The sequence below is a fragment of the Boleophthalmus pectinirostris genome, unplaced genomic scaffold (assembly GCF_026225935.1).
Source record: "Boleophthalmus pectinirostris isolate CB_2022bp ecotype Guang Dong unplaced genomic scaffold, ASM2622593v1 HiC_scaffold_4, whole genome shotgun sequence".
NCBI lineage: Eukaryota > Metazoa > Chordata > Actinopteri > Gobiiformes > Gobiidae > Boleophthalmus > Boleophthalmus pectinirostris.
In genome coordinates this window covers 13,831,920-13,857,411 of record NW_026571353.1, presented here as the reverse complement: position 1 = coordinate 13,857,411, position 25,492 = coordinate 13,831,920, and the positions used below count along the sequence as shown (strand labels likewise).

The following is a 25,492-nucleotide window of genomic DNA, read 5'->3' as shown; positions in this document are numbered from 1 at the left end:
TTCCTGTGCCTGGAATGTTCCACGGTATGATATTACAGATAGATATTCTACATTTATGCAATTACATGTGTTTATTTCTAAAGTGCTCACCATGTCGAGGATGCATTTTCACTGTGACACAGATCTGACCTGTAACTTGGCCTGGTGGTGTGATAGCGAACAATGACATCTCCATGGAGATAAGGCAGCAGACCCTCCAACAGAAATGTTACAGTGCAGCTATTTCAAACACATTATTATTAATTAAAACACATTGAATATGACTTAAAAATAAGTCATTAGTTATTAGCATTAGCATGATGGCAGAGTGGTTAGCATTGTTGCATCTCAGCAAGGAGGTTGTAAGCTTTGATACTTGTGCTGATTGCAACATAATCAGACAAGCTTGCTCTCACCATCCATCTGTAAACATGGTAGCAGGAGAAATAATGACACTAAATTGTTTCTAGTGATTGAATTTGAGTGAATAGTTGTTGTTAGTCCTGTGACTGTTGAGAAGTCCTGCCCAAGGCATATAGTCACTGACACAGGATTTAAACATCAGTCAACAGGGACACTTCACTTGTCACTTCACTTTTTTTTTTTTTTTCTTCATATTTTTTATATTTAGTTATTTTTGTGCATAATTTTACTGGCAGCACATAGCTAATTTCATAACTATAACTGTTACATGGCAGCCATGATGTCTGCCTAATGCCTAATTTACACAATAGTTATTATTAGACTAATAAAAATACATGACAACACCTTTATTTTGTTAAATTAATGTTCAAAGGGTCAGAGAGATAAACTGTCCTTGCATTTTTGATGTATTTAATGACATAGACAGTGATATCCATTGAATCCAGGGCTACTTTTTGTATTTTTGTTTTTTACTTCTCAATTTTTTTTCGTCAAACTGATGCAAAATTATAATGAATATTTACTCATGTACTCACTGTTCTCATATGCCCTTTTGACCTTCTGATTACTAATGACCTTCTGATTACTAATGTAAAAATGTTCCTTTATTTTGTCAGAAAAAGATGGGAGTTGTGAAGAGCCAAGAGAAGGTGGAGAGGTGGAAGGAGAAGAAGGTGGTTAAGCGGCAGAAGAAAGAGGACGAAGAGGAGGGTGAGGAAGAAGAGAACGTGCAACCTGTGGTGATGGACCCTCTGGAGAACGGCTTCCTCCACCACGCACAGAGAGAACAGGAACGCATGAATGAGAGACTGCTCAAGAAGACCTACTCCAAGAAGAACAAAATGGTCAGTGTACTTGATAGTTGCATGATGGTTCATGTCAGCCTGATGACATAGACTACATTGGTGGAACGTAACAAAATAAAAGTACTAATAAAATTACACTACATAAGTTACAGTTTTAGATTTCTGTAAGTACATTTTAAGTGGATACTTTTTACTTTTACTTCACTACTTTTTAGAGCAGGTATCTGTACTTTCTACTCCACTACATTTTGAACAGGATGAAAAGTACAAGTATTTTTATTATTGTGTGAGATGTACTGAAAACCCTGTAGGTTTCTTTTTATTGAGGTCATAGTTTGAGCAAACAAATATATACAAAAACAAAAAATAGCTAGAAAAAATTACTAATTCAGTTGTTTTTATTTAACTAAATTCTGCACAAATCTGTATCAAAATTACAACATTTGAAGCTTTTATTAGATCTCAAAATCTGTGCAAAATACTTTTACTTTTTTCTCTTTAAGTACATTTTTAAACAGGTACTTTACTACTTTTAAGTTTTTTCATGTGTTACTTTTACTTGCTCTTTTTTACTTTTAAGTAACAAAATGTAGTATTTCTTCCACCACTGATAGACTGTACTGCACGCATCACATAAATACTTAATTATATAATAAACCTTCAATAAACAATTTGTGGTTAGATTTGGAATTGCTTTAATAGTTTTAATATCCTGACCTAGAGGATTAACACTGAGAGAAGACTGAAATAATAACCACAAAACTCATACCATTTAGATGTTTCAACTACAGGATTAGCTGATTTTGGAGAGCCCTGTTATAATGCTGCTATTTTTTGCTTCATTGACACATGTTTGAGTAGTCCTGCATTATTAGACTGTCCACTGTGCATCTCCAAAGCTCAATAAAGGCATCACAAGGTGGACATGTATTTTCAGTTTGATAGAAGAACTCAGCCTAAAAATGCAGGATTTGTGAGGTAAACATGTGTGAATGAAACAAAACACAACTCCAGGCTTAAAGCATGATAATATGGATCAAAAAATAGCACAGTATAGGCCCTTTTAAGTTTTTTGCACTTCAGAAAATGTAAATTATTATTGGTAACTTGCTCTGTTTACCTTGACTTGACCTTGACTTTACCACACAGAGTTTACCACTAGAAAATTGTACTGTTCTGTTGTGACTATCCATACACTCACATTGGATACATTGCTGAGCTCTTGATGTTTTAAGAGCAAAATGGCTGGAGTTTGTTTATCCAGTTAGAGGACCAGTCCGCTCTGCTTCAAACAGTGGAGCGCCACAGCCTGCGAGTCTGCTTTACTGAGATAGGCCATCTGAGTGTTAACAGTTTGTTTAAATGGGCGGATGTTTTTATGCTTCTGTCTGTGGCCAAGATCCACCATAGTGCTGCTGAGGATAAGGGGGAAATGTAGCCAGGAAGCCAAACTAAATAATGAGCCAGTGTAGCCCGGAGGCCTCCCTCTCAGACTAAAATATCTCTCTTAGATAAGATTTCCTCAGGAAGTTAACATGCTAGAAAATGACTCTGGCTGTGATATTGCGTTTGCAAAGAGACAGTTGGAAATTATGTATTTAGCGCGTGCTTTTATCCGTAGTGTGAGCCTGATTACAGAGGCAGATCTGCATTTACAAATCAGATGATAGCTTTATGGTGTGTGCAACTGCGGCTGTCTTGTAAAACCTTGGGAATGTAATGTTTTACTAATCTTTATCTGACAGACTCTTCAAGATAGAAGCTCTTGTCTGTTTTAAGAGTGCATCTGGGTTTATCCAACAGTAGCATATTCTATTGTCATTGTTACACTACAGAAAATAAAACTATTAAATGTCTCATGGTTGAAATTAACAATTGTCAGCAACAGTGCAGTAGGATAAATATATACAGCTAGACTTTTAGAATGGTCTTGATCTGTACCAGAACAAGTACCATGTGGTAATATCAAAGAAACTGTTATTTTCAGATGACAATGAAAAAATAGTTTCAATATCATTGTGACATGAATTATAAAATAACAAATATTTTCCTTTGTATCTGAATCCAGTTTGAATAGTTAGGACTGTGTCAACACTAGATGCAGTTGGATTGCGTGTAGTGTTAGGAGGCTGACTACAGACAAACACCTCTCTGGTCTCTGCCTGTGATGCTATCGTGCTCTCTGTGATAGATGGATTGCCATGCATATAAAGCAAGGCTGCTTCCAGATGGACTGCAGTTTGATGAGCAGCCCTTTGTGGGTTTATCTGCCATGGAAATGTCCTTGGTCTGACTGCCAATGGACACCATCATGAGCGTGTTTAGTATTCACAGCTATTTCAGCTGCATGTTAGCTTAACAATACCTCATGCACAGCTCTGCTTACAAATGGTAAAGCTTTGAAGTAACAGACGCTGGTTCATGTGCTGTTAGCATGAGCAGGGCCTGTGAACAAATAATAAATGAAAAAGAAAACATATTTGTTTTGTCGCTATTTCAGAGCATTATTTTGTTATAAAGCAACAGCAATAAAGATTTCAATCCAATCAAGTATTTATAGATAAAAGACACAAGTCTATTTGAGATCTTAGCTGTGACACCCATCACAGGAGCTGTCCCTAAAGTATGTCACGCACAATGATCAGCGCCTGAGGTGATGTGCAGCTCTCCTGGTGGCACCCTGGGGTGCTGGAGGCTCAGAGGAGTACAGGAGTGAGCAGGGTTCAGTGCTGTATTCACCGCAGTGGGCTGTGGGGGCAGTAGTTGATCCAATTAGATGGCTTGTCAGGTCCCCCCTTTCTGCTCAGTCACACAGCTGTCAGGACCATTACAGCTGCACACACACTGAGAGAGCCTTACTCACCATGTGTGTACCCACGCCAACAAAACGCATGGCCTTGTGTACACTGATTTGTTTTAGCCTTTAAAATGTTTTACTAGAGTAGGTTTAAACTATGGCCAAGTTCATAAAACCACACGAGAATGCTTTAAAACATCCCTCTGTTTGCTGTTGGTTTAAAGGATCAGAAAGCAGCTTTTTCAGGATGAGCTGGATGGATCTGACCTTCTGTATTTTTCAGTGGGACCATGGCACATACAGTAATCCTGCTCTAGCAACGCCACACCACCATCACAGCTATCACCTGTGCTTTAGAGGTGCACTCCTTTAATCTCCACTCACTTTCCCCTGTAATAATGTCACGGAAAAACTTATCTGTACACTTTGTTATGCTAACCCACTCACTGCACCCCCGTGGTCGCCCCCTTCGTACTGTAGTGGTCTCTGGATTACTTCCTGAGCTCCATATCTAGGTGTGTTTATAAGCAGTAAGCCAGCCGGAGACAGATCAGATTAGCTGGGGCATTAACAGTGCACTGGAGCAGAGTTCAGGGGCAGCGGGAGATGGATGCAGGCAGGAGCACCTCTGGCTGTGAGCGGAGAGGCAAAGAAGTGTTGTGTGTGGGGGTGGAGGTAGGGGGCGATGTGGGTGACTGATAACACTGCGGAGCTTGTTATCAGGGGAGCAGCGACCCTGAGCGGCAGTAGTTTGGCCCAGGACAGACCCAGCAGAGAGCAGACCATATCTCCTCGGGCTCGTACTGTTTTCAGACCATTTCAGCCACATGGAGGTGAATCACTTCCACCTGGGGCATCCTGGTTAAACAACCGGACTAGTAAGAACAGTTATGGCTTACTGTACTGTAATATACATAGATACAGACATTTGAACATTCTTTTCTTCTTCTTTTCATTTATAATGCTATGCTGTAATAATATTATTTAAATTGATGGCAGTGCAAGTAAGATTTCATAACTGCTCAGTAAAAATAGATTTACTGAAATTTACCAGAATGGGTAATGTACTAGTAGTAGGCATTATTAAAAACAAGATAAAGGTGCACTGTGCAATTTTATGAATAGAGGGTCAACCACCTGCTTTTCTCCATGGAGATGAATTATGTACTGTGTCCTTCTGCAAGGGATTTTCATATCTATCTTCAAGACAATAAGAACACATTTACCATATTTTTCAGACTATAAGTCACACTTTTTTTCATGGTTTGGGTGGTCCTGTGTCTTATACTCCAGTGTGACTTATATATTAAGATTTTCACACTGACAGCTGCAAGAGGGTGCTCCAGGGTTGTGTACCAGTATCTGCTACTACTGTACCACTGTTACTTCACTCTACTGTGCATGCCTCCTGCAGAAAAAGCTGCTGTTTTGCTGCAAGTAGTGAAATATTCAGCCAAAAACCGTAATTGAGCAGCAGAAAGAAAGTTTGGGGTGAGCAAGAAACTTGTGAGGGACTAGCAGAAAGCGGGGATGGAGAACACAGTTTCACGGTAACTGGTCGGGTCCGCAGGACAACTTTCCTGGAAGTCATTGGACGCACCGACAAAGTGTGGACTTCAGTGTCAACCAAAACTATCCTGTCAGGATTCAGAAAGGCTGGAGGATGAAGAATTAAATGGATTTAGTGATTTGGAGTGAGATGGAGAGTTTAGTAAACTTGTTATGTTCTGTTTTTTATGTGCTAGTTATCTGAATAACTGTTCATATGTTACGTTAACATACCAGACGACTATTCAGGCTGTTGTTCTCTGTTCTATTGTTATTACTAATTAATAATTAATAATAATTACTGATGTCGGTTCCTGGTCTCTGATTTTTTGAAATAAATTTCCCCCAAAAAGTGCGACTTAGAGTCCCCTGCAACTTATATATATGTTTTTTTTTTCTTCATTATGCATTTTTTGGCTGGTGAGCGACTTATAGTCTGAAAAATTAAGTATTTCAAGTTATTTCTGAGCAATAAAAACATCTGTAGTTGATGAAGTCCGAGGTAAATGTGTTTAATGTTATACTATGGAACATTCCAAACAAAGCAGTAATATCTTTAAGGAGACAAGCTGGTGGCTAACGTATAGATCAAGTTACTATTTGAAACGTTATTGATTCTCACTTCCCATGTCTATTTTAAACTAGTAACTTCTTTAACAGCTTCAGTCTTCATACCGTAGTGTGTAAAAGCTTCCTCCCACTCTCTTCATTATAAATATATGTCTTTACACGTATCCCCCGGAGACTCACACCTTTGCTCACTCTGTTATGGTTGAGCGAGCCTTTGAAACCCTATCCACTGTTTTAGTAGAAATGAGATCAGCCTAAAACGTGGAACCGGTGATGTAATTATGGGGTTGAAAAGCCTGTTTAAGTGGGAAACATGGTAGAAAATGCCCTTACTGCTGTTACCTAGGTTAAGCGTGCTATTTAACAAAGCACATTATAAGATGAGGGGATAATGAGGCAGGCTGCGGAGGTGTCTGTAGCATGTAGCGTGTGAGGAGAAGCGGAGCATGACTTGGAATAGACTGTGACAAATTAATTCGTTAGCTGCTTGTAACATGACAAGTACGAATAATCACGCAGGAGATAATTGTCACCACCACAATGAGGACAAGTTGGTGGATAAATATTCACGTGTGGGAACAAGGCACAGACTGGAGTAAATAGTTTGCTTCCTGCAGCCAGTGTTGGGAAGTTAGTAAATACATGTACTGAGAATATATATTTTGAATACTCATTTTTGTTTATTTTTTGGATATATGACAGGATTTGAGACAGAGAAGGTTAAATTATGAACTTGTATGACTCCTTATAGACACAAACTAACTATTTAAGTGCATTTTGTGGATGATTCTCATTTATGGTTTGGTTTCAGTAGTATCTTTTATCATCTATATTTATGTATATCACACTTTAAAATGTGTTACTGTGACAGGCCTATTGGTATTCAGAATACAGTTACTGGACTACATGGTGGTGCATGATCACTCAATTTTGGCTTCAAATTGCACATAACTAGTAAAAAAATATGAAACACTGCTCTTGTGGTGCATGCAACTGTGATTATTCCTTATCTGGTCAGTGATAAATAAATGCAGAAGAAACGGTGAAACAAATATGATGTTGTTTTTAATCTTATGTTGCATGTTAACATTATAATTTAAATGCAACCCTGTGAAAGTATTCATAGTAATCAGAATACAGTACTCTGACTGGACCATGTATCAGAATACTTTACATTCAAATACATTTTAATGCAGGTATTCGGTATTCTAACCTGAACTAAACTAAATACATTTTCTAAGTGTTCTTCACATCGCAGTCTGCCTGTGTGTTATTTTTTCCATGGTCAATGATGCTTCAGGTTCATAATTTGCGTTCAAAAATGTTTCATGAATTTCCAAGTGATATGATATGAAAATCTAATATGCCTAATGCCTAGCAGCTTAAACTCTGACTGTAGAGGCTCTGGTTAGGCCTGTCACCATAACAGATTTTGAAGCACTACACATTGAGGAATATTATGATAAACGATAATATGAAACTATTTTATGCCACTGACACAATAAAAAACATAGCAGCCCTGTTGCTCTGCCATAATATACAGGAGCTTTTGTGCTGATTATTTAGAAAATAATGAATATTGTCTGAACTGATGCAGATAAAGAACTTACTACAAACAATAATTTATTGTGAATAAATCTGCCAAAACATAATTCTACTAGTTTGCAGTGGAGAGCTTGTCACAACAGAGAGGCCAGCTTTATGTAACAAAGTGGGAAATAAATACAAACACTGATAATACACTATAGTGAATACTGGGAGTACATTTGCTGTGGGATTTTACATTCTCTAAGTCTAGATGACATTTTTGCTGAGCAGACAGCACTGGAATTCCTAGAGAGGTGATAAATATATGATGTTCCCAAATGGGTTGCTGATGGTGATGGTTTAATAATACTGTAACATTGCTAGTTATGTTAAGATAGGGGTACACTTCAGAGGAAAATTACTCCTCTGCATTTGACCCGTCTTTCAATGCCCCTGGGGTTGCCGGTCAGGAGCAGTGGGCATCACAGTGTTGCACCCAGGGACCCATCTCTTATCTCCCATCTCAGCTCTTATTTCTGACCAGGTGAAATATCTTTGCTGGAGGATTTTACCCCTGTTTTGAGTTTGTTTGTACTAACTGCACATTGTAATTGTTTTGTTCTTTTTGTTCTTTTATAATCACATTGTAAACTTTATGCTCAGCCTTTCAATATTTATGCAGTTTTTGAACTGGTTTGAGCTACTTCATTTACTTCAACACAATAGAAATTGTGTCCCTTTTAAAAAAAAAACAACATTTCTCTACCAAGTACAAACTATTTAAAATTCACAAACAGAGTGCCTGTGATTATGTTCCAAAAAGCAAACCAGGAAGCCCCATCACAGCCTCCCTCTAGTCCCATCACCTCTTCACTTCATCAGGCTACAGCAGCTGTCTCCTCCCCCTGAGACCTGAAGGGGAAGCCAGAAACACCGTCACCAAAAATAGAGCAGGAAATGAAAGGAATGACAAAGAACGGCCAGTCGTGGACAACCTCTGTGGCCGGCCTGCTTAACCAGGTGAATATTGCATGGGGCTGTGGTCAGTGATTAATGTCAGCCCATGTAAGGGGCTTGGCCTGGTTTGCTGGCTCTCCACACACATATGCCATCACTTTTAACAAGCTGCAGTCATTGAGCTACTGCAGGGGCCCGACTCTGGGGACAATTAGACCTGGGAACATTAAATTAGCAGGGACCTAAACCATGCCCCACCAGGATATTGCAAAGCATAATGGGTAATGGAGGTGCACAGAAACTCTCACTTGTTACTATACTTGTTTGATCTATATGAGCTACAAGTTGGGGTTGGATTTGTCACACTCAAAGGTATCATTTGACCATGTAGTATTGCAGTTGTAGGTTTTCACAAAAATCCTAGGGGTAACACAGATCTTGCAAATGAATGGATAATCTAAAACTGCTTTTCAGATTAAAGGTACAAGTTATATGTTAGTTATTCAGTTACATGTGTTTTTATTACTATACTACCTAGAAAAGAATGCATTCTTAGTATGAGTGGTATTTCCTCTTAACAGATCTGACCTTTAACTCTGCTTGGTAGTGTCATGTACTTGCCTGCATGGAAATATATCATTTAAATGCTGTAATGTGGAACATACCAGGCGAAGCAATAACATAACAGAAAAGTTACATAGTACACTTTTAACATTCTGCATTGACAGCACTCTTAGCTACTCAAAATATTTTTCTATGTACTCTGTGTTTTTCAGTGTATTTCCATGTTTATGTTCTCAGTGTCAAAGGTTTGCCAGTAACCTTTAACAATTACAAAAAGTTTACAATTATAACTAACATAAGAACATAGCATTGTTTTATATTTGAAGTAGTGCTATTGATCATTCATGGATATTATTTCAAATTGTAATACATACAATAGTGTGAATTTAATTATTTCACGTTGTGGCTTTGTGATAACTTGTTACTAAATCCTACTGACGTGGGACCTCCCAGATAGTAAATTCCGCATCTCCTCGTGAAGGTGTGGCTATAGCAGTAGATATATTGGTCCGTTGAAGATGTTTAAGCCAAGCAGACAGCAGGGAGAGGCGCTTTATTACACCTTGTTATGATTGATGCTGTTATTGTGGTGTGCATAACCGTAAGAGCTTAGAGACAATTCGGAAATGTGCGCACCAGGAAATCTCAGCTGTCTGGGCCATGATGTAATGTCTAATGAATAAAGACGATACAATATAGAGTGAGGTTATGCTAAATAAACAGCTAAAGCAGCTCATGTACATTAATCATTTTACAACAATACACTTGAAATGACTCAGAAATTCTGTCAACTTGAATGAAGTGAATACAATGAAAAGCAACTCTAAAATTATTTATAGTAAGCAATGGGAAGAATGCTCTGAAAATGTATTTAGTTACAAAATACTGAATGCCTGCATTAAAATTTATTTTGTAAAGTATTCTGAATATGTACTGTATTCTGAATACTTGGAATACTTTTACAGTTCCATTTAAACTAAATTGTAAAAACTTAATGTTTGTTTCACAGTTTGTTATGCATTTCCTGGTCAGAAAAGAAGGAAAAATCACACATGCACTCACAATTTTGCACAGTATTCTTTTAATTTTAGGGAAGTTACTGTATTCTGAATACCACTAAATGAAAGCTGAATACAGTTAGTCAAAATGTGTATTCTGAATATGTACTGTACGTGTATTCAGCTACTTTCCAACATTGTTTATAGTATAATGAAACTAACTCATGTTTACTGCAAGATTAATCCAATTCAGATCGTAATTTAAAGGGAAAAGACTAAGTATTTTGACGTTGTTCTTCATAGTTTTAAAACATGCCAAGAGTAAGACAAGTAAGTTACACCAGCTTATGCCGTATCAAATAGCAGGAGATTTGTGTGCATAGTGTCCCTCTTAATCCTACTTTAAAAGCACAAGTGTAACTGAGCTCTGGCATGCTCCTGTGGTGTCCAGAGGCTGCCACCCTGCTGCTGCCTGGTGCCATGTTACACACAGTTCTGAGGATGGAGGGATCTGGTGTTAGGAAAGCACAATAAAAGAGGGCAAGAGAAGAAAAGAGAACATCACCTTAAGGTCTATTGTTCACATGTGTGTGTTATGACAAGACAATGATGGACAAAACAAGGCCTAGGTGTAGGTAATGTCCTGTGCAACCCGATCTAGAAACTCTGCTTTTGAACATACTTGGCATCTTGTGTGGCTCATTGAAGGGAGAGGATAGTTACCACTCATTGGGTTTCTCTTGGATATTCTAGCTTTCTCCAAATTATCTGTTGATAATTTCATGTAGGTGAATTTTTATTTTTATTTTGATACAGACTAACAACAAATTCCATCACAAATGACTGATTCTTGAGCTGTATTAAAATTTGATCAGTTGACACTGACAGTGAAAGAAATGCTATAATTTTATTTGTTACCTGTATTTTCAATTGCACCACTATGGATTTAGAAATTACTAGTGACCACGGGCCGTGAGCGGTATGTTTAGAGTGCTGGAACATTCACTTCAAATACTTGTTTTAGTAAAAATAGAATATATCTGGGAATACTATAATAATGCCCTTTTAGCGTCATTTCATTTCTTTCACTTTATTCACTTTAATATTTTATTTTATTCACCTTTTTGAAGTCTGTAGGAAAGAATATCTTTTTAGTACCCAGTTTTATACATTTAACTTTCTGGTTATTTAGCAACTGAGTGTATCCCGCCTTTGGCCCATAGTTGCAAGGGTATACTCCAGTCACCTGCATTTCTAATAGGAAGACAATACCAGTCATTGAATGCTAGTGCCTTTTTGTTAGCATTTTTGGTACCACTTGCTATTAACTACACCTTAATTACGCTTAATTAATAATGAGTTAGGGACAGGGTATTAATCAAGCAGTTACTAAGCTTGAAACATTCTTAATAAGATATTTAAGTTCATATAAATTGAGCCTTTATTTATGCATAATTAAAGCTATTAGAAGTGTAGGTAATATAAGTTAGTTTCACTGTAGATTCTGTATTGTATAACCTGCAAATAGTGGGTGGCTATGTGAGCTCAATTTGCTTTTTAGATAACTGTGTACATAAACTCATCGTGCATAGAACTTCTTTGCGTGCCTCTTTTAGGTTTCGGTCAATCGTGAGACTGTACATAAATGGCAAATGTTTTTTGACACATTATATGAGCTTGGTACCTCCACTTGATCTCTCCTCTTCCAGGCCTCCATGTTTCTACTGTGATGCAACACTGACATCTGCTGTGCACTGAAGCCATTGCACCAGCAGCATTTGCTTGTGTAAATGACTGCCGCGTTAACCCATTGTCAGATTGCATCATATCGTCCATTGGGGGTCACTGTTCCCATTTGAAAAGAGCAAGTGCAAGTCTGCCTCTCCTCCTGCCCCTGCCATTTTGCCTGCCCAACGTAAAGCAATGGAAGTTTTTTCTTTTTTTTTTTTTTTTTTTTCCGGCCCCATCAACATTTTTCCTGCAGCGTCTTGTAATGGATGCTTAATGTTGCTGCAAAATATTACCATGAAAACAACATTGTCAAGGATAATGAAACAGTGCTGAGTTTGAGGTGCGCATTTTGTCTATACAGTATTGTAAGTGGTTCGGGCTGATAATAGCTCATTAAAATAACAACCAGCTGCTATAGTCAAGGTCAGATGTCTCTTTGAAACTCCTGGATGTTATGCATAATTGCCCCGACCATGTACCCCCCACGCTCCATCTCCCCCTGCTGGTTAAAAGTACTTGTTGACTGGAATGATGTGAGTAAATCCTAATATAAAGCAGTTCTGTCATGTACTCATTTTTAATTTACAACAGTTTGCAGTTCCAAATAATGTAATAATATTTGCACACAAACACCATATGTTAGTAATAATAATTGATGTGTCTATTATGCAGTCTAAGCTCTATAAATATTTGTGTAATTTAGAATTTCTCAAATCTAAAATAGGATTAAAAACACATTGCAACTATCAGTATTTAGAAAAGTGGGACCAATTCAGGTGTTAAACGAGACTTTTGACACCTTTTTTCTGCATGCCTTCATTTTATCGTAGTTTATATTCTACATTTATTATTCATTGTTTTATGTTGCACCATATCACCGAAGCAAATTCCTTATGAGTTTCTTCACTGACATTTTCAGTCGGAACAAAATTGAATTTGCAAATCTGTTAATGCTAACCTTCATTTTGTTGCTGCCTTGTATGCAAAACTGTGATCCTTATGTCTCTATTCAAAACACATGAAATTGCAATGAGTTCTTTGTCAGACGTACTTCTACTTATGCCTTTAAACTGACAGGCATTTGTTTGGCTTCTCTTTTAAAGATCATTCACACAGTAGCAATTGAAGCAAGAGCTATAATAGTGTTTTCATGTACTATAGATCCTGTCATTAGGCCCCTGGGTCTGGAGGCAGTTATATGATGACAGCTGACAAGGGGGCGCGGCTCCTCTGAGGGTAAAAAAAGAGTTGAGGGGGTACGCAATGCACAAAAGCCACAATTACTTCCCCGGCCGAGTCCCCTGAGCACAGCGGTTGGAGTGTGTATGTAAAAATGATGTGGGAGAGGCCATTTGCAAAACAAAGAATAGCCAAGGCGGGGGGATAAGAATGATTGCTTTTGCATAATAGAACATGTACACCCCGAGGCAGGAGGGCTGAAGTGGCAGACTGCGGATGGACACGCCCCTTTAGCAGTCCCACGAGGAGGCAGATGGAGGTGGTTCTTGTGCTTGACCCCTGAGTACGCTAGAGAGGGCAGCACCCAAGGGAGCAGAGCTGAGTGCTGTGTTGTTGTTGGTCATCAGAAGTCTATTGTAATCATACAGGTGCATTTAAAAAGTCAGATGTTGTAAATGAACGTACTCTGATTAGATAAAGTGATCTCTGACGGGTGAGGTGAAATAGCATTTTATGTGACACAGGCTTGTAGAATGTAGCGTTAACAGTATTTTGTCTTCAAAATTTTTTTTAAAATACTTGTGGTGGATAATGAAAAAACAATGTAGTTAAAATGAGAGTACTTAGTCTGTGTAGTAGAAGTTTTGGTAGTAATTAGAATAAGGACTTGCATCCAAACCCCAAATACTCCCCAGATACTCCTAGCCTATGTGAAACTTTATTTTTGGCTGTTTCCCTATAACTTATACACCCCTCTGTTTATCCAAGCAGAATGACAGTATAACCTTTATAATAGGATTCATCCAGTTGTAGAGTATTATAGTATTATTGGCAGCTTATCTTACTGTGAAATATATTTGATGCACAGTGGAATAATTGCCACTCATGACATAATTGAGGTCAAAGGTCATGTGTGTGCTTTGACACAGAACCACATACATAACAACATTGCAATTAGCAGTGCACTCTTGCAATAATGATAAGATCATATCTGAGCCATGCGCTGAGCTGTGAGCACCTTCTGCAGGGTCACCAAGCTACATTAGCCTAGCCGCCCTCAGTTTAATTAATGAACCACTAGTTGTAGAAGAATTGCTCTTGAAAGTGGGATCCTCTTAGAATCATATGTGCATGCACCAGACTCAAATTAACTACGCAGGTCTCGTCCCCAAGGTCCTGTCTTCTCCAATCCTCTCCAAACTGCCAACCCCGACCTCCAGCCACTAAGGGACATCCTCACCTCCTCACACTGCAGTACATGAAATATTCAGCAGCAATTTCCCCCTTCGTTTGACATAATACCTTGAAATGTTAATGCGTTCCCATTGCTTGTTTTAAGTGGAAGGCGTCCCAAGGTATCTGCAATTGGAGCAGGGCGTCGCAGGGAGCTCTATTTAATGTGCGGTGCCGTGAATGTAATCTGGTGCTCTTGAGAATAACTCCAGCCAGACGCAAGGGTCAAAACATGGTCCTCTTTTAACTAGATCATATACAACAAGGTGCATGTTGACATTATAGTAGTATGTGCATTTTCTTTCAACTAGCAAACACACCACACCCAGTGGACATAGCCTATGACATAGATTTTCATTACATTCACAATAGCTGGCGTGCTGTGGACCTTATTTCTAAATATGTCGATGAGGAAGTTAACACACGTTAACCCTATCAAACCCGGGATATGGAGATGTAACTTTATCAATGTTAGCAATGCCCCACTGCTTTATGTACCCCCATCAAATAATGTAGACTTGGAACTAGCTTTTTCTTAGGTTGAAAAGTGAAGCTGAAAAACTGCACTAGCATCTTGTTAAAAAATTATTATAGTGTGGCAGTAGTCATGGAAGATATGAAAATATCATATTGCAATTGGTAATATGCAATATGAATATCAGTCTATATGGCTATACCAGTAATTAAAACTATTACAAGGATATAAAGTGGTATTTCTCCACTACTGTTGTTCATTTTTGGTTCATTCATGTTCATCCAACACAGATCCCTGAATTGGTATTGAGATAAACCCATGCTACTTATTCAATACTGCTACTGTTGTATACTTCAGGCCAGTAAAGCCTTATCTTATTCACCTTATCCCAGCCACCAGCTCCCGTTCCTTCTACTTGTTCTAATTTAGTTGATTAATGGTTACATCCCTGCTTGTCCTTATGTACATGTTAGTGTAGTAGAAATAATTCAAACTGGCCAAGGGTTGTATAATAAGACTCGGGACAGTCTTATTTTGCATAGTGCAATTTCTCTATCAATTAGCTTTGCCAGTTTCTGTGGTATTGACCTTTTTCTGCCCCACCTACTTTTGCCTCTAAATGCTACTAAACCAGGCTTTCTTTGTGGTGGAACTTTGTCTGTATAGAACATATTTGTTGTTCAGATCGTCCGTGCAAAATAATATAAAGAAGGACAATGATGGCGCCCATGGCAACTTCTGCAATAGGATGAAGAGAATTTTACTCTTAGATAAGTAAATCCCATTATTGATATCATTAATAACAGCATAAAACAATTCTACAGAGTTTTGCTTACAGGTGCACTGAGTTGTACAGGAAGTGACATTTGGTTGCACAGCACCCGACCTGACAGTGAGACATTAAATATTGTCATTTTTACAGTGGATTTGTAACATGGTTATTCCAGTCAGTGACTTTGCTTTACTATGTCCATTCTCACAACTTCACAGGATACTTGTGTAAAAGAAGTCAGCCTCTAACCCTAACCCTGACCGTAACCCTAACCCTAACCTTTATTAGGGTTAGGGTTAGTCCTGACTGGGAAGTCTTTATTGTCAAATGTAGTATCAGCCATATTCTTGCTAATATAAGAGCCAACTGATTATGAGTGCATATTTTATGATTTGTAGAATACATGAAAATCCATTGATTGATTTTTTTGTTTTGTTTTGTTTGATAAATTAACAGTAACAGGCCAGTTTCCAGTAAATAGTGTCATAATTTCAAAATCATATGCATTGATTCTATTAACAATGCACCGATTTAGCTGTTTGAGTTTTGATACTGATTACAATTCTATGGCAATCCTCGATATCAACCGATACCAGATCTGAGACTGAAAACAGCATTTAATTCCTTTAAACAAAAATAAAATAAGACAGAACTAATCCAGATGTGTTATGTAGCTATTATTTATCCCTCAAGTAACTTCAGAACAGCTTTGTTTAAGTAAATATTCTAACATTGTGAGACTTTCTGGGCCAACTACTATCATTATCTTAGCCGTTTATTTGTCCAACCAGGATATCGGCGGAATCGATATTTGGAAGCTAATATCCGATTTAGCAATTTTTTCAGTATTCAGTGCATCCTTAGGTTCAGTATTTTGTTTTCTTTGTGTCAGCCCCAAGCCAGAATAAATGACAGGATTGTAATTCACTCACACATTTCAGACAGGCATAGACATATACAGAATAGCAACCCAGTGATGATAAAAAGCCTACATAAAAGAATATAGTGTTTCATTTTGTGAGATACTGACATGAACCTTGAACGTTAAACTGTAGCATCTATTCTCGAGCTATTAAATGAAATACAGCATTTTAACAAGTACCACGGCTCAGAGGATGTAACGCCACTTTCTCAATGGCATTTCTGGCCCTGGGTTTGCACAAATGAGTTTATCACCACTCTCTCGACAAAAGCCAATGACCCCCCCAGTGCCCTGCTCCTCTGCTCCCTCCTGGTGGAATTGATTAGGAATAATTGGAGGGAGTCGGAGGCTTAGGCAAGTGGCACTAAATAAATCTGGCTGGTGTTAATTGTGTCAGTGTGAGGCAGTGCGAAGGCTAGCGAAACACTTAGCTACCGGCTGACAATAGTGGATTAATTGGACTCCTTCAATGAACATAATTAGGCTGATTGTTGAGAGAGATAAAGCAAAGGTTTTCTGAACGGCACTGACGGGGCTGAAGATATGATCCAACCTTTTTTCTCGTCCCTCTGGTCCCTGGCATAAAGTGAATGCGTCTCATTTCTATCTGTGCTGTAAGGCAATGGAAGGCTCACAGGTTAGAAGTGGATAGCAGGGTTAGAGATATTGGACCTCATGCTGATAACATCTCTTTAGAGGAACTGTCCAATCTTCTGAGCCGACAACAGGGCAGCGCCTTGGATCCATTGTCATTAGTTAAGGTGCTGTAGTGGAGGGAGAATGGGGTGACTGAGGAGAGAGCTGCCATCTGGAGCAGACCGTTTCATATGAATTTGATAATAATGTATAAAGTAGTAGCTTCACAGTATTAACAGTGGAGCCAGTGATATGAACAGTCTAGCAGCCCGGTGCACTTCAGACACTTAACATTGGGATCACTTCTTCAGCCAAGTGGAGCAGTAAAAGTATTTGATTTACCAACTGGAGCCAGCTAGAATGTGGTTGGAACTATATATGTGAGGCACCTAAAATACTTTTCTCCTATATATTTGTAGATTTTGATTCTTATATTAATGTGAATTATGCAAATGTATAATAACACAGTAACACATTGATGATTATTATACCCTGATCAAATCATGGCCTCAGCTCCTTTGGAGTATTGACAGAATGTAAAATCCGGCCTCAGGTTAAAGAATTCAGTGAATTCTTCAAAGAAGCAGAAACATCTGCAGACCGTTGTTTCCATGGACACCTGTCATGTTCCTCCAGAGCTGCGAGAGGAAAACAATGTTGGGTTTCTGACCTGAACTGAAAGCTAAAAAAGTCAGTGAGCTTTCTCTCTGACTGACAAGCACACAGCCTGGGGGGCTGGCGGCTGAGCGGAGCTGTGGAGGGCCCGGTTGAAGACCTTGACTTGTGCTCTCATGGTGTGATGGAAAGACTTGGCCTTCCAGCAAAAACAAGATGCCGGCCTCCGCTCAAAGCCAAGGTACCTTAGGGAGACATTTTGATGCATGATGGGTGGAATAAAATAAAATGAAATGGGATCAGCAGTAGCATCAGTAGTTATTGGTAAAGGGGAAATGGTTGTTGTAGCCCTACGGCAACTCTCAACCTTAGGCTACTTTTGTCTACTCTCTGTGTTCTACAACTACACAGAATCCCCAGTGGTGCACATGGAGAAAGTGTGTGTTTTGGATGATCTAAAGAGAAGCGGTTGCATGGACATGTCTGTTTTAACCCGGTAGGCCTTAAAGCACACAAGTGACTCCTTTTGAGGAGATTTCACTGACCTTGAGTGAAGTCCAATACAGCCGAGTCTTGACTTTCTCACTTTTCTCCTATGTGTCATTTTGAACCAGTTGGTGGGGCCATGAGGTCTTAGACTTACAGATGTGTTTTATAAATGTGTATAAAAGTAGACAGAGTTAAGGAGACTTAACAGTTTGATCCCCATTCAATCAGTTTAGATTAAGTTTGTTGTGTATTCCTTCATGAACATAAATTGATAATGATCTATGTAGCTGTGCTCTGTCCAGAACCTAAACAAGCTCTGACCACAGAGGAAGCAGCCCATCACAGCTGCCCAGCCAGCTCCTTCTCTGTAGGGCATCCCATCACTCCATCACTCTATCACACAGTTGTTTTACCTTGGCCGGTGGGTGGCTCCCACACAGCCCATGTCAGGTTGCAACCACTGAGGGTTGGCCAAGAAGTCACGGCCACAGATTAACTCTGCTATTTATGGCCCTGGCCGTCTAACTGCAGCCCCAGAGATGGGAAATATTGCTCACTTAGCAGGATTACTGGGTGCCGTAATGCCCCAAAGGCCTGCTTTATGGCAGGCCATAAATGTTCCCAGGGAGAGGCAGCGAGAGTCGGATTGATTAGCGCTCCGGAGGAAAGTCGATCTGTTACCCACGCCCCACTGGGAGTCGCGTGATGGATGCTTCCGGGAGGTGCTGAGAGGCGGCGAAGGGGAGGGAAGGGCACTTTGCCGCGCACTCCACCAGTCCCAGACATCCCCACAGTGACACAAGATGGAGGGCCCCGGCCGGCAGCAGGGCCGCAGGAGGTTGTCAGCCAGTCACAGAGCTATAGCTCCACCATGCACTGACCCTTCTCCAGCGCTGTGGGAGACAAATGGAGAGGCGACCTTGCCTCATGCTGCCATTTACCAAAGTCCCACTTGACACCTTGCATGCTCCAGACATCAGTCATGGAAAAGATAGACCATATCTACAGCCAGCACCCCATGAGGAGCCCTAGTCTGTTATAGCTCTGATGGAGGACATTCAGCCCTTTTAGCCCTATTTTCATGCAGTCCTTTCTACCATTTCCATGTATAATGTATGTTATTTATGAAGCTGATTACTGGCACTAAATCAAAAGAAATGTAGTTTACAGTTTCTATTTGTTTTACAGGATTAACGACCTGATGAAAGATACCGCAGACTAGTTGACAAAGTTACTGATATATGTTGAAGCCTTTCAGTTTGGTTGCCAAAATAGCAGAAGTAATCCCATGGCTCTGAGATGAGATGAGGTGAGATGTGTCCTTAACATTCCTACACAGATAAATCACATTGTGCATGTGGACACCAGATGCTCTATGTATTCAATACAAAAGTCAAGTAGGACTGTAGTCAACAAAAGGAAATCTTGGTTGACTAAAGATGTTCCTTGTGCATCGCTCAAGGGGACGTGGCATTAGCAAAAACTCTCAAAACTCAAATCTCTATGATCCAACCAAATATTTGACCCAAAAGTCAGAAGTTATAAAGCAATAGTTACTGACTCAAAAGAATGTAGCCTACAAACCAAACAGAGTTTCGTAGAAGAGATTTAACATGATTCAGCTAATGTCATCTTTAGCGTAAAGCAGCTCACTTAACTCACTTGGAGATCCCTGCGCTGTGGGCCATAAATACTGCACACATACCAGGCTGAAAGCTAAGTGGTAGGACATAACGTACCAAGCCTGTCTCCTCAGGTAGTGCAGACTTCTTTCAACACATGCTCTGCTTACTCCACCTCTCACCCCATCCCTCTGCCCCCTGCTGGGCACCAGTCTCCTCATGTGCCTGCACGCTCGGACTGTTGCTACCATTTTACAGCCCTTTCACTTGCTTAGATATTTTCCAGATGCCTGATGTGGGGTTCTTGCCATATGTCAGCTATATATATATGTTCTTTTGATGTGTGAGTGTGAATAGCATAAAAGCAAAGGTGTTTATTTGCAGTCTTTAAAAGAGTGGAAGCAGAGGTAAAGCAGAGGATGTTTGAAATGGTTAAGACCACAGATGTATATGGAGTGGATTTAGTATAGAAGAGGGTCATTGGAATAGGTAAGAAAAGAGGATGAAAATGCCAGGAGAGCAATCAGGAAATATAGGTATTGTATACTGTGAAAGAAGTAAAGATGGTAATAGGAGTTATTTTATCAACTGGAAGTCATTAAAGGCTATGATTGAACAAAGATTGATTTTTCATCTTTTTTTTAATTGAAAAACTACTCTAACCTGTCATATGGACTTTATGGACTCACTCCTCCTCCATTGAAGAACATTATAAAACTAAAGACTGTGAGTGGGCTGGGTACTAGGACCACAGTTTGATGGGATGATGAAGTAGCACACAAATGCTCCACATTTGAACACCACCTTAAAGTGTGGATGAAGGAATACCAAGTACCAACTTCATACTAGCTCCAAGATACTAACTCTAACCACACGGTGTCAATATAGTAACAATAAACCTTGTCTTCTGCTTTTTTAGTTTGAATATCAGACGTGCAGTTCAAATATACAGGAGTACATACCACATATTCTGACTGTAATTCCAGGTAGAAGTTGCCCAACCTGTCGGCCCAGCACAGATGACACTATAATCCTTATCAGATACAGGCAAATCATTGTGTTTGGTTAAGCAAACAGGTGCAGTTGAAATAACCATCTCTTCTTTCAGAAAGCATAGCAAATGATGATAAGATTGCAAGGACTGAGCAAATACTTTTGTTTTTGTTTTTGTAAGGCAAAGCAACCAAATCAGTGAACTAGAACTTCAACATGGAAATTCCCCTAAGTGCCAGTCTGGCCATTTATTGGAATTATAGCTTTAATATTTCCTTATCGTTGAGCTTGTGATGTATGGTGATGTTGTACAACTCTGTTTGAGAGAATTCCAAGAAAAATATCAGAAAGCACCATAGTGAAAAATTGGTGCAAAGTGTGTGTGAACAGGAAGTAAAAACAGGCCATGCTTATAACATGTAGCCAAAGAAGTCAGCAAGTGCAATTGATCCACTCTTTATTATATATATTAGGAAGGCGGTAAAGCACTATATAGATTTACCATTTACTTAGTACCTCAGCTAACTTTGCTAATGGGAGTAATTTCTAATGTTTACTCAGTACAGTATTACATTCAATACTATGAACTATCTACAAATTAACTTTAAAATATACCACCTACTGTTTAACTAGAGGAAATGAGAAGTGAATTGCCTATATTAAATTAAGGATACATCTGTAGCATTAAAAGTTGTGTTTGAGCGTGCATTACTGAGTTGAAAAAGTAAAACTTGGCACAGGAGTTATGTCAGTCTCTCCTTGTTAGAAATGTTTCATGACTTTTTATGAGAGAGAATACACTGTAACAAGACTGGCCTTGCTTTTCCATTTAGCACTCTGCTGCTGCTGCTGCTGCTGCTGTGTGGGATCTGGGCCAAATCATCACAGCCAATCCAGACATCTGCCCACGAAGAAAGAGAAATTGTTGTTGAAATACACTGACTAACTCTGTCTGACCTGTAAAAACTTTCTCTTTAGATTGATTTCACATTTATCAGAGTAGTTTCTGATTTCCTCGACAGACAGTGTTCCTGGGTAATGAACTTTGTTCAATGGGTTGTCTGCTCAGAACAGACTTTGTGTTTCTTTGACATCTATAGACTTTAAAGCATTGTTTTCTCTGTGTGAAAGTGACATAAATGAAAATATTCTAAAAAAGTGTTAATCTCAGGACTAAATAATTGAGCTGTGTGTAACAGTAAGGTTAAAGGTGCATTGCACAATTTTTTTGGTTGGGGGTCCGTCACCTGCTTGTCTTCATGGAGATATTATTGTTTTGTCTACGATGTTCCACAGTATGACATTGAACAGCTCTACCTTATGTTTATTAAATTACAGATGGTTTTATAGCTCAAAAATACCTAGAAGAACAGGCGTTCTGACTGTGAACAGGATTGCCTCTCCACAGATCTGACCTGCAATTTGGTCTGGTTTGATCTCCATGAAGATAAAAAGGTTTAATGCCATACTGTGAAACATTTCAAACAAAGCAATAGCATCTCCACTGAGAAAAGCATGTGATGGCCCTCCACCAGAAAAGCTACACAATGCACCTTTAAGGATGCATTTGTTGTTTAAGGTCAGGTTACTTTAAAAAGTCAGCGTCTTTATTTTTTAATCATATAATTAAAAACTCCTAAAGCCCATATAGTTGGTCCAGCTACCCTCAGTTTCAAGCAAAAGAAAATCTCTGATGATTTAAGATTGTAAATTGTCACTGAACTTGAATAGTAGCCACCCGGCAGTAGCTTGACATCCACATAATAATCTAGAGGTTGCTAGTTACATTTTGCCATTATGCAGTTGGGCAACACATTGCACCTATCTTGTTTCCTTGATATTAAGCCCAGTAATGGAAAACAGCCACCGATAAAGCAGAGTTAAGCACAATGAAGTATTTCCACAGTGGCATACTATATCCAGGGTTAGCTTTTGAGTCCGAGCTCATTGTTGACAGAGGACAGCAGGTAAATGTCAGGCAGAATCAGTATGTGGCCTGCTCTGGTCTGTCCTAGCTTCACCAAAGCTTTGTTATTGATTTAAGGCCAAATGTGGTGTGTGTGGATATAGAGCGAGTGGGTTCACAGACATTTGAATTCAACACAATCCCAGATCAAACAGGTTCAACACACCCCAAGGCCCATCCATCACACTGCTGCCTATATCTCAGAACTGTATATATACGGTTTGTTTGTTTTGTTTATCATTTACATAATCATCCATCTCTCTCTGCTGTTTGCTGTTAGAGGCTTGAGACCAGCTCTGCACCGTTTATAGTTGGGATTTGGTTCAATGTAAGAACCAATGCCATAAGTCATAACAGTTTGTATTTGGTTTTCACGCATCAGATTTCATAATGTAATCTTAAAGAGACATATGCAGATTTGACTTTGCTGACTTCTCACTATGCTGTATACAATAACATCAAAAACAACAGTGGTTTTAATTCTTGCTAATATTATGCTACCAGATGGGCGTCAAGAGACAGAGTTTTTCTTATTTACATTGTACTTTGCCGTGAAATATCTAAAAGTTAAATTCACTAATATTGAACCTGATCATTTCTTTTAGTGACTAGACCTAAGAACTCACCATATTTTCCTATTTCTATATTTCTGTATTACATAGTATCAGCCTATAGGATGTTGTGATGTCATCTGAATCCCAGTTATTTCACGAGTTGTGTTTCCCTTTATTCACTCAATTTTGGAAATACAGTTGTCTTATGTCATATTAATTATTTAAATTGTGAAATACTGCTGCAAAGGTACCCAGTAGCATGTTTAAAAGTCACAGGGATGCGTGATAAATAGATTATAACATTTATGCTCGTGCACCTTTTCCTCCTCTGTGGCGTGTCCTTAAACTGGTCTTGTAGACCTGTTTAGTGGCTCTCCTCCGCCTCCGTCCTGCCGTTTTGCTGGTGGTTGTTGAGATTCCGCAGACAAACACAGTCTCTGGGGAGCTGACATCATTAGAGCAGAGAGCAGCTCCTGTCTCTACCTTCTCCAGCTTCACTCAGAGATAAAGTAGAAGAGGGGCAGAGCGGAGGGCGGGTTTAAGCAATGCAAGGTCAAGATCGTGGCACAATTACCCCGGCAGCGCAGTGCCCCTCTAGGACCGAAACCCCTGACTTCTCACCCTGCCAAGGTCGGTCCGGGCCGCTCCTACAGACAATTATCCTTCCCATATCCCCTGTCATTTCCATATTCACCTGCTCCTCTGCTCAGCTCTGCTCAGCTCTGCTCTGCTCTGCTCTGCCAGCTACAGAACACTGAGGGCAGGCTGCGGCTGCCAGTACACTGTGTTATGGTGTAGACTTGAACTAGTATGAAAACTTCAATTTGTTGCTGTCCTTAGTAGCTGTGGAATGCAAGTTCAGTTATACTGCAGTTAGAAACCTGAGCTAAAGTATAGACAGAGAGAATCTAATTGACTTTTTAATGGGATTTAATGGGATTATTATGACTTGTGCAAAAGCAAATCTCTGTAGAAATTACTGCATGGTTGCAATGTCTTATCTTAAAAATAATTTGTTGTGGTAAAGACATTCAGCTGTGTTCAGAGCTGAGATTTAATCTCATAGATCTGTAGCCAGCGCAGTGCCCTATATGTGCCAGCCCATATGCTAACAAGCTGCACTTAACACTTTATCTCTTTTCAAAACATTGAATGTATTTGCAGAAAACTATATTAAACTATCAGTTCTCTTTTTATGTGGCATTGATATTGCATTACAATCTACATTTGCGTAAAATGCATTTGTGAATTCAAAATATTCAATAAGTACTCTACAAAAAGAATCTCAATTCATATAAACAAATACAAATATTGTATAATGTTCTTGTGTCTTGAAACCTACAGGTATCCATGTCTTTGATCTCTTCACATTCTAAACCGATTCGGGATGGTTGCTTTATCCCCAGGACGGCTGCCTCTGATTACAGGCGCACAGATCCCGCAGACAGCGGCCTGCCAATTAGAATGCACAGTGAATCCGCTGTAAGCTTATTAAATCACTATTATCCCTAATAACACAATGGACATGATCCTCTTCTCCCCACTGCATCCTGCTTGTCTGTAGTCTACATGGTGACAAGCCGGGCCTGTCAGATCATGGCTTTGGTGAATACTCTCCCATACCCAGCAGACACACATGCATAATTGTGCTCCGGCATTTCGCAGATATGGGAGCCTCAAATCCCAGCACATGTCAGCGTTTTGAGGGATCATATAGATGCAAATGCGCCCATGTAATTGCACAAGCGGTGGATGGGCGCTCTCCAGGCTGGATCCTGTCATGTCAATGGCTGATTCCATCTGCTTTTCATCGCGCCAGCTTTTTTCTTCCTTTCTCCAAGACCTGATTTCCATAGCAGCCAAAGCTTTACAATCCTCTCATCTTATCTGCCTGTTCCCCTCCTCCTTTCGGCGCCCCCTCTCTGCGTGACTGTGCCAGAGCATCTTTTCTGGTCCAAACCGCAGCCGTAGAAGTGATAGGAAGAGAGTGGAAGTCACAGTCAAGACACCTCAGATGAGTAAGGAAGAGCTCTCCACAGCTCAGGTTTACTGTGTCAAATATCAGGCCCCAGCTCTGCATAAACCATACTCCACTCATATAATTTGTGGTGTTTCTTTTCTTTGCTACTCATGTAC

At 39.5% G+C, this 25,492-nt stretch overlaps 1 protein-coding gene across 7 annotated transcripts in view; it reads left to right on the top strand.

Annotated features, from left to right (window-relative positions):
• fbrsl1 (fibrosin-like 1) overlaps positions 1 to 25,492 on the top strand; it is a 310,834-nt gene that overhangs the window by 110,862 nt on the left and 174,480 nt on the right. For all 7 annotated transcript variants that reach the window (XM_055161581.1, XM_055161579.1, XM_055161578.1 and 4 more), the window contains exon 2: positions 1,020 to 1,247. In XM_055161581.1, coding sequence (XP_055017556.1) covers positions 1,020 to 1,247 — 228 coding nt within the window. The remainder of the gene's footprint in view (positions 1 to 1,019; positions 1,248 to 25,492) is intronic.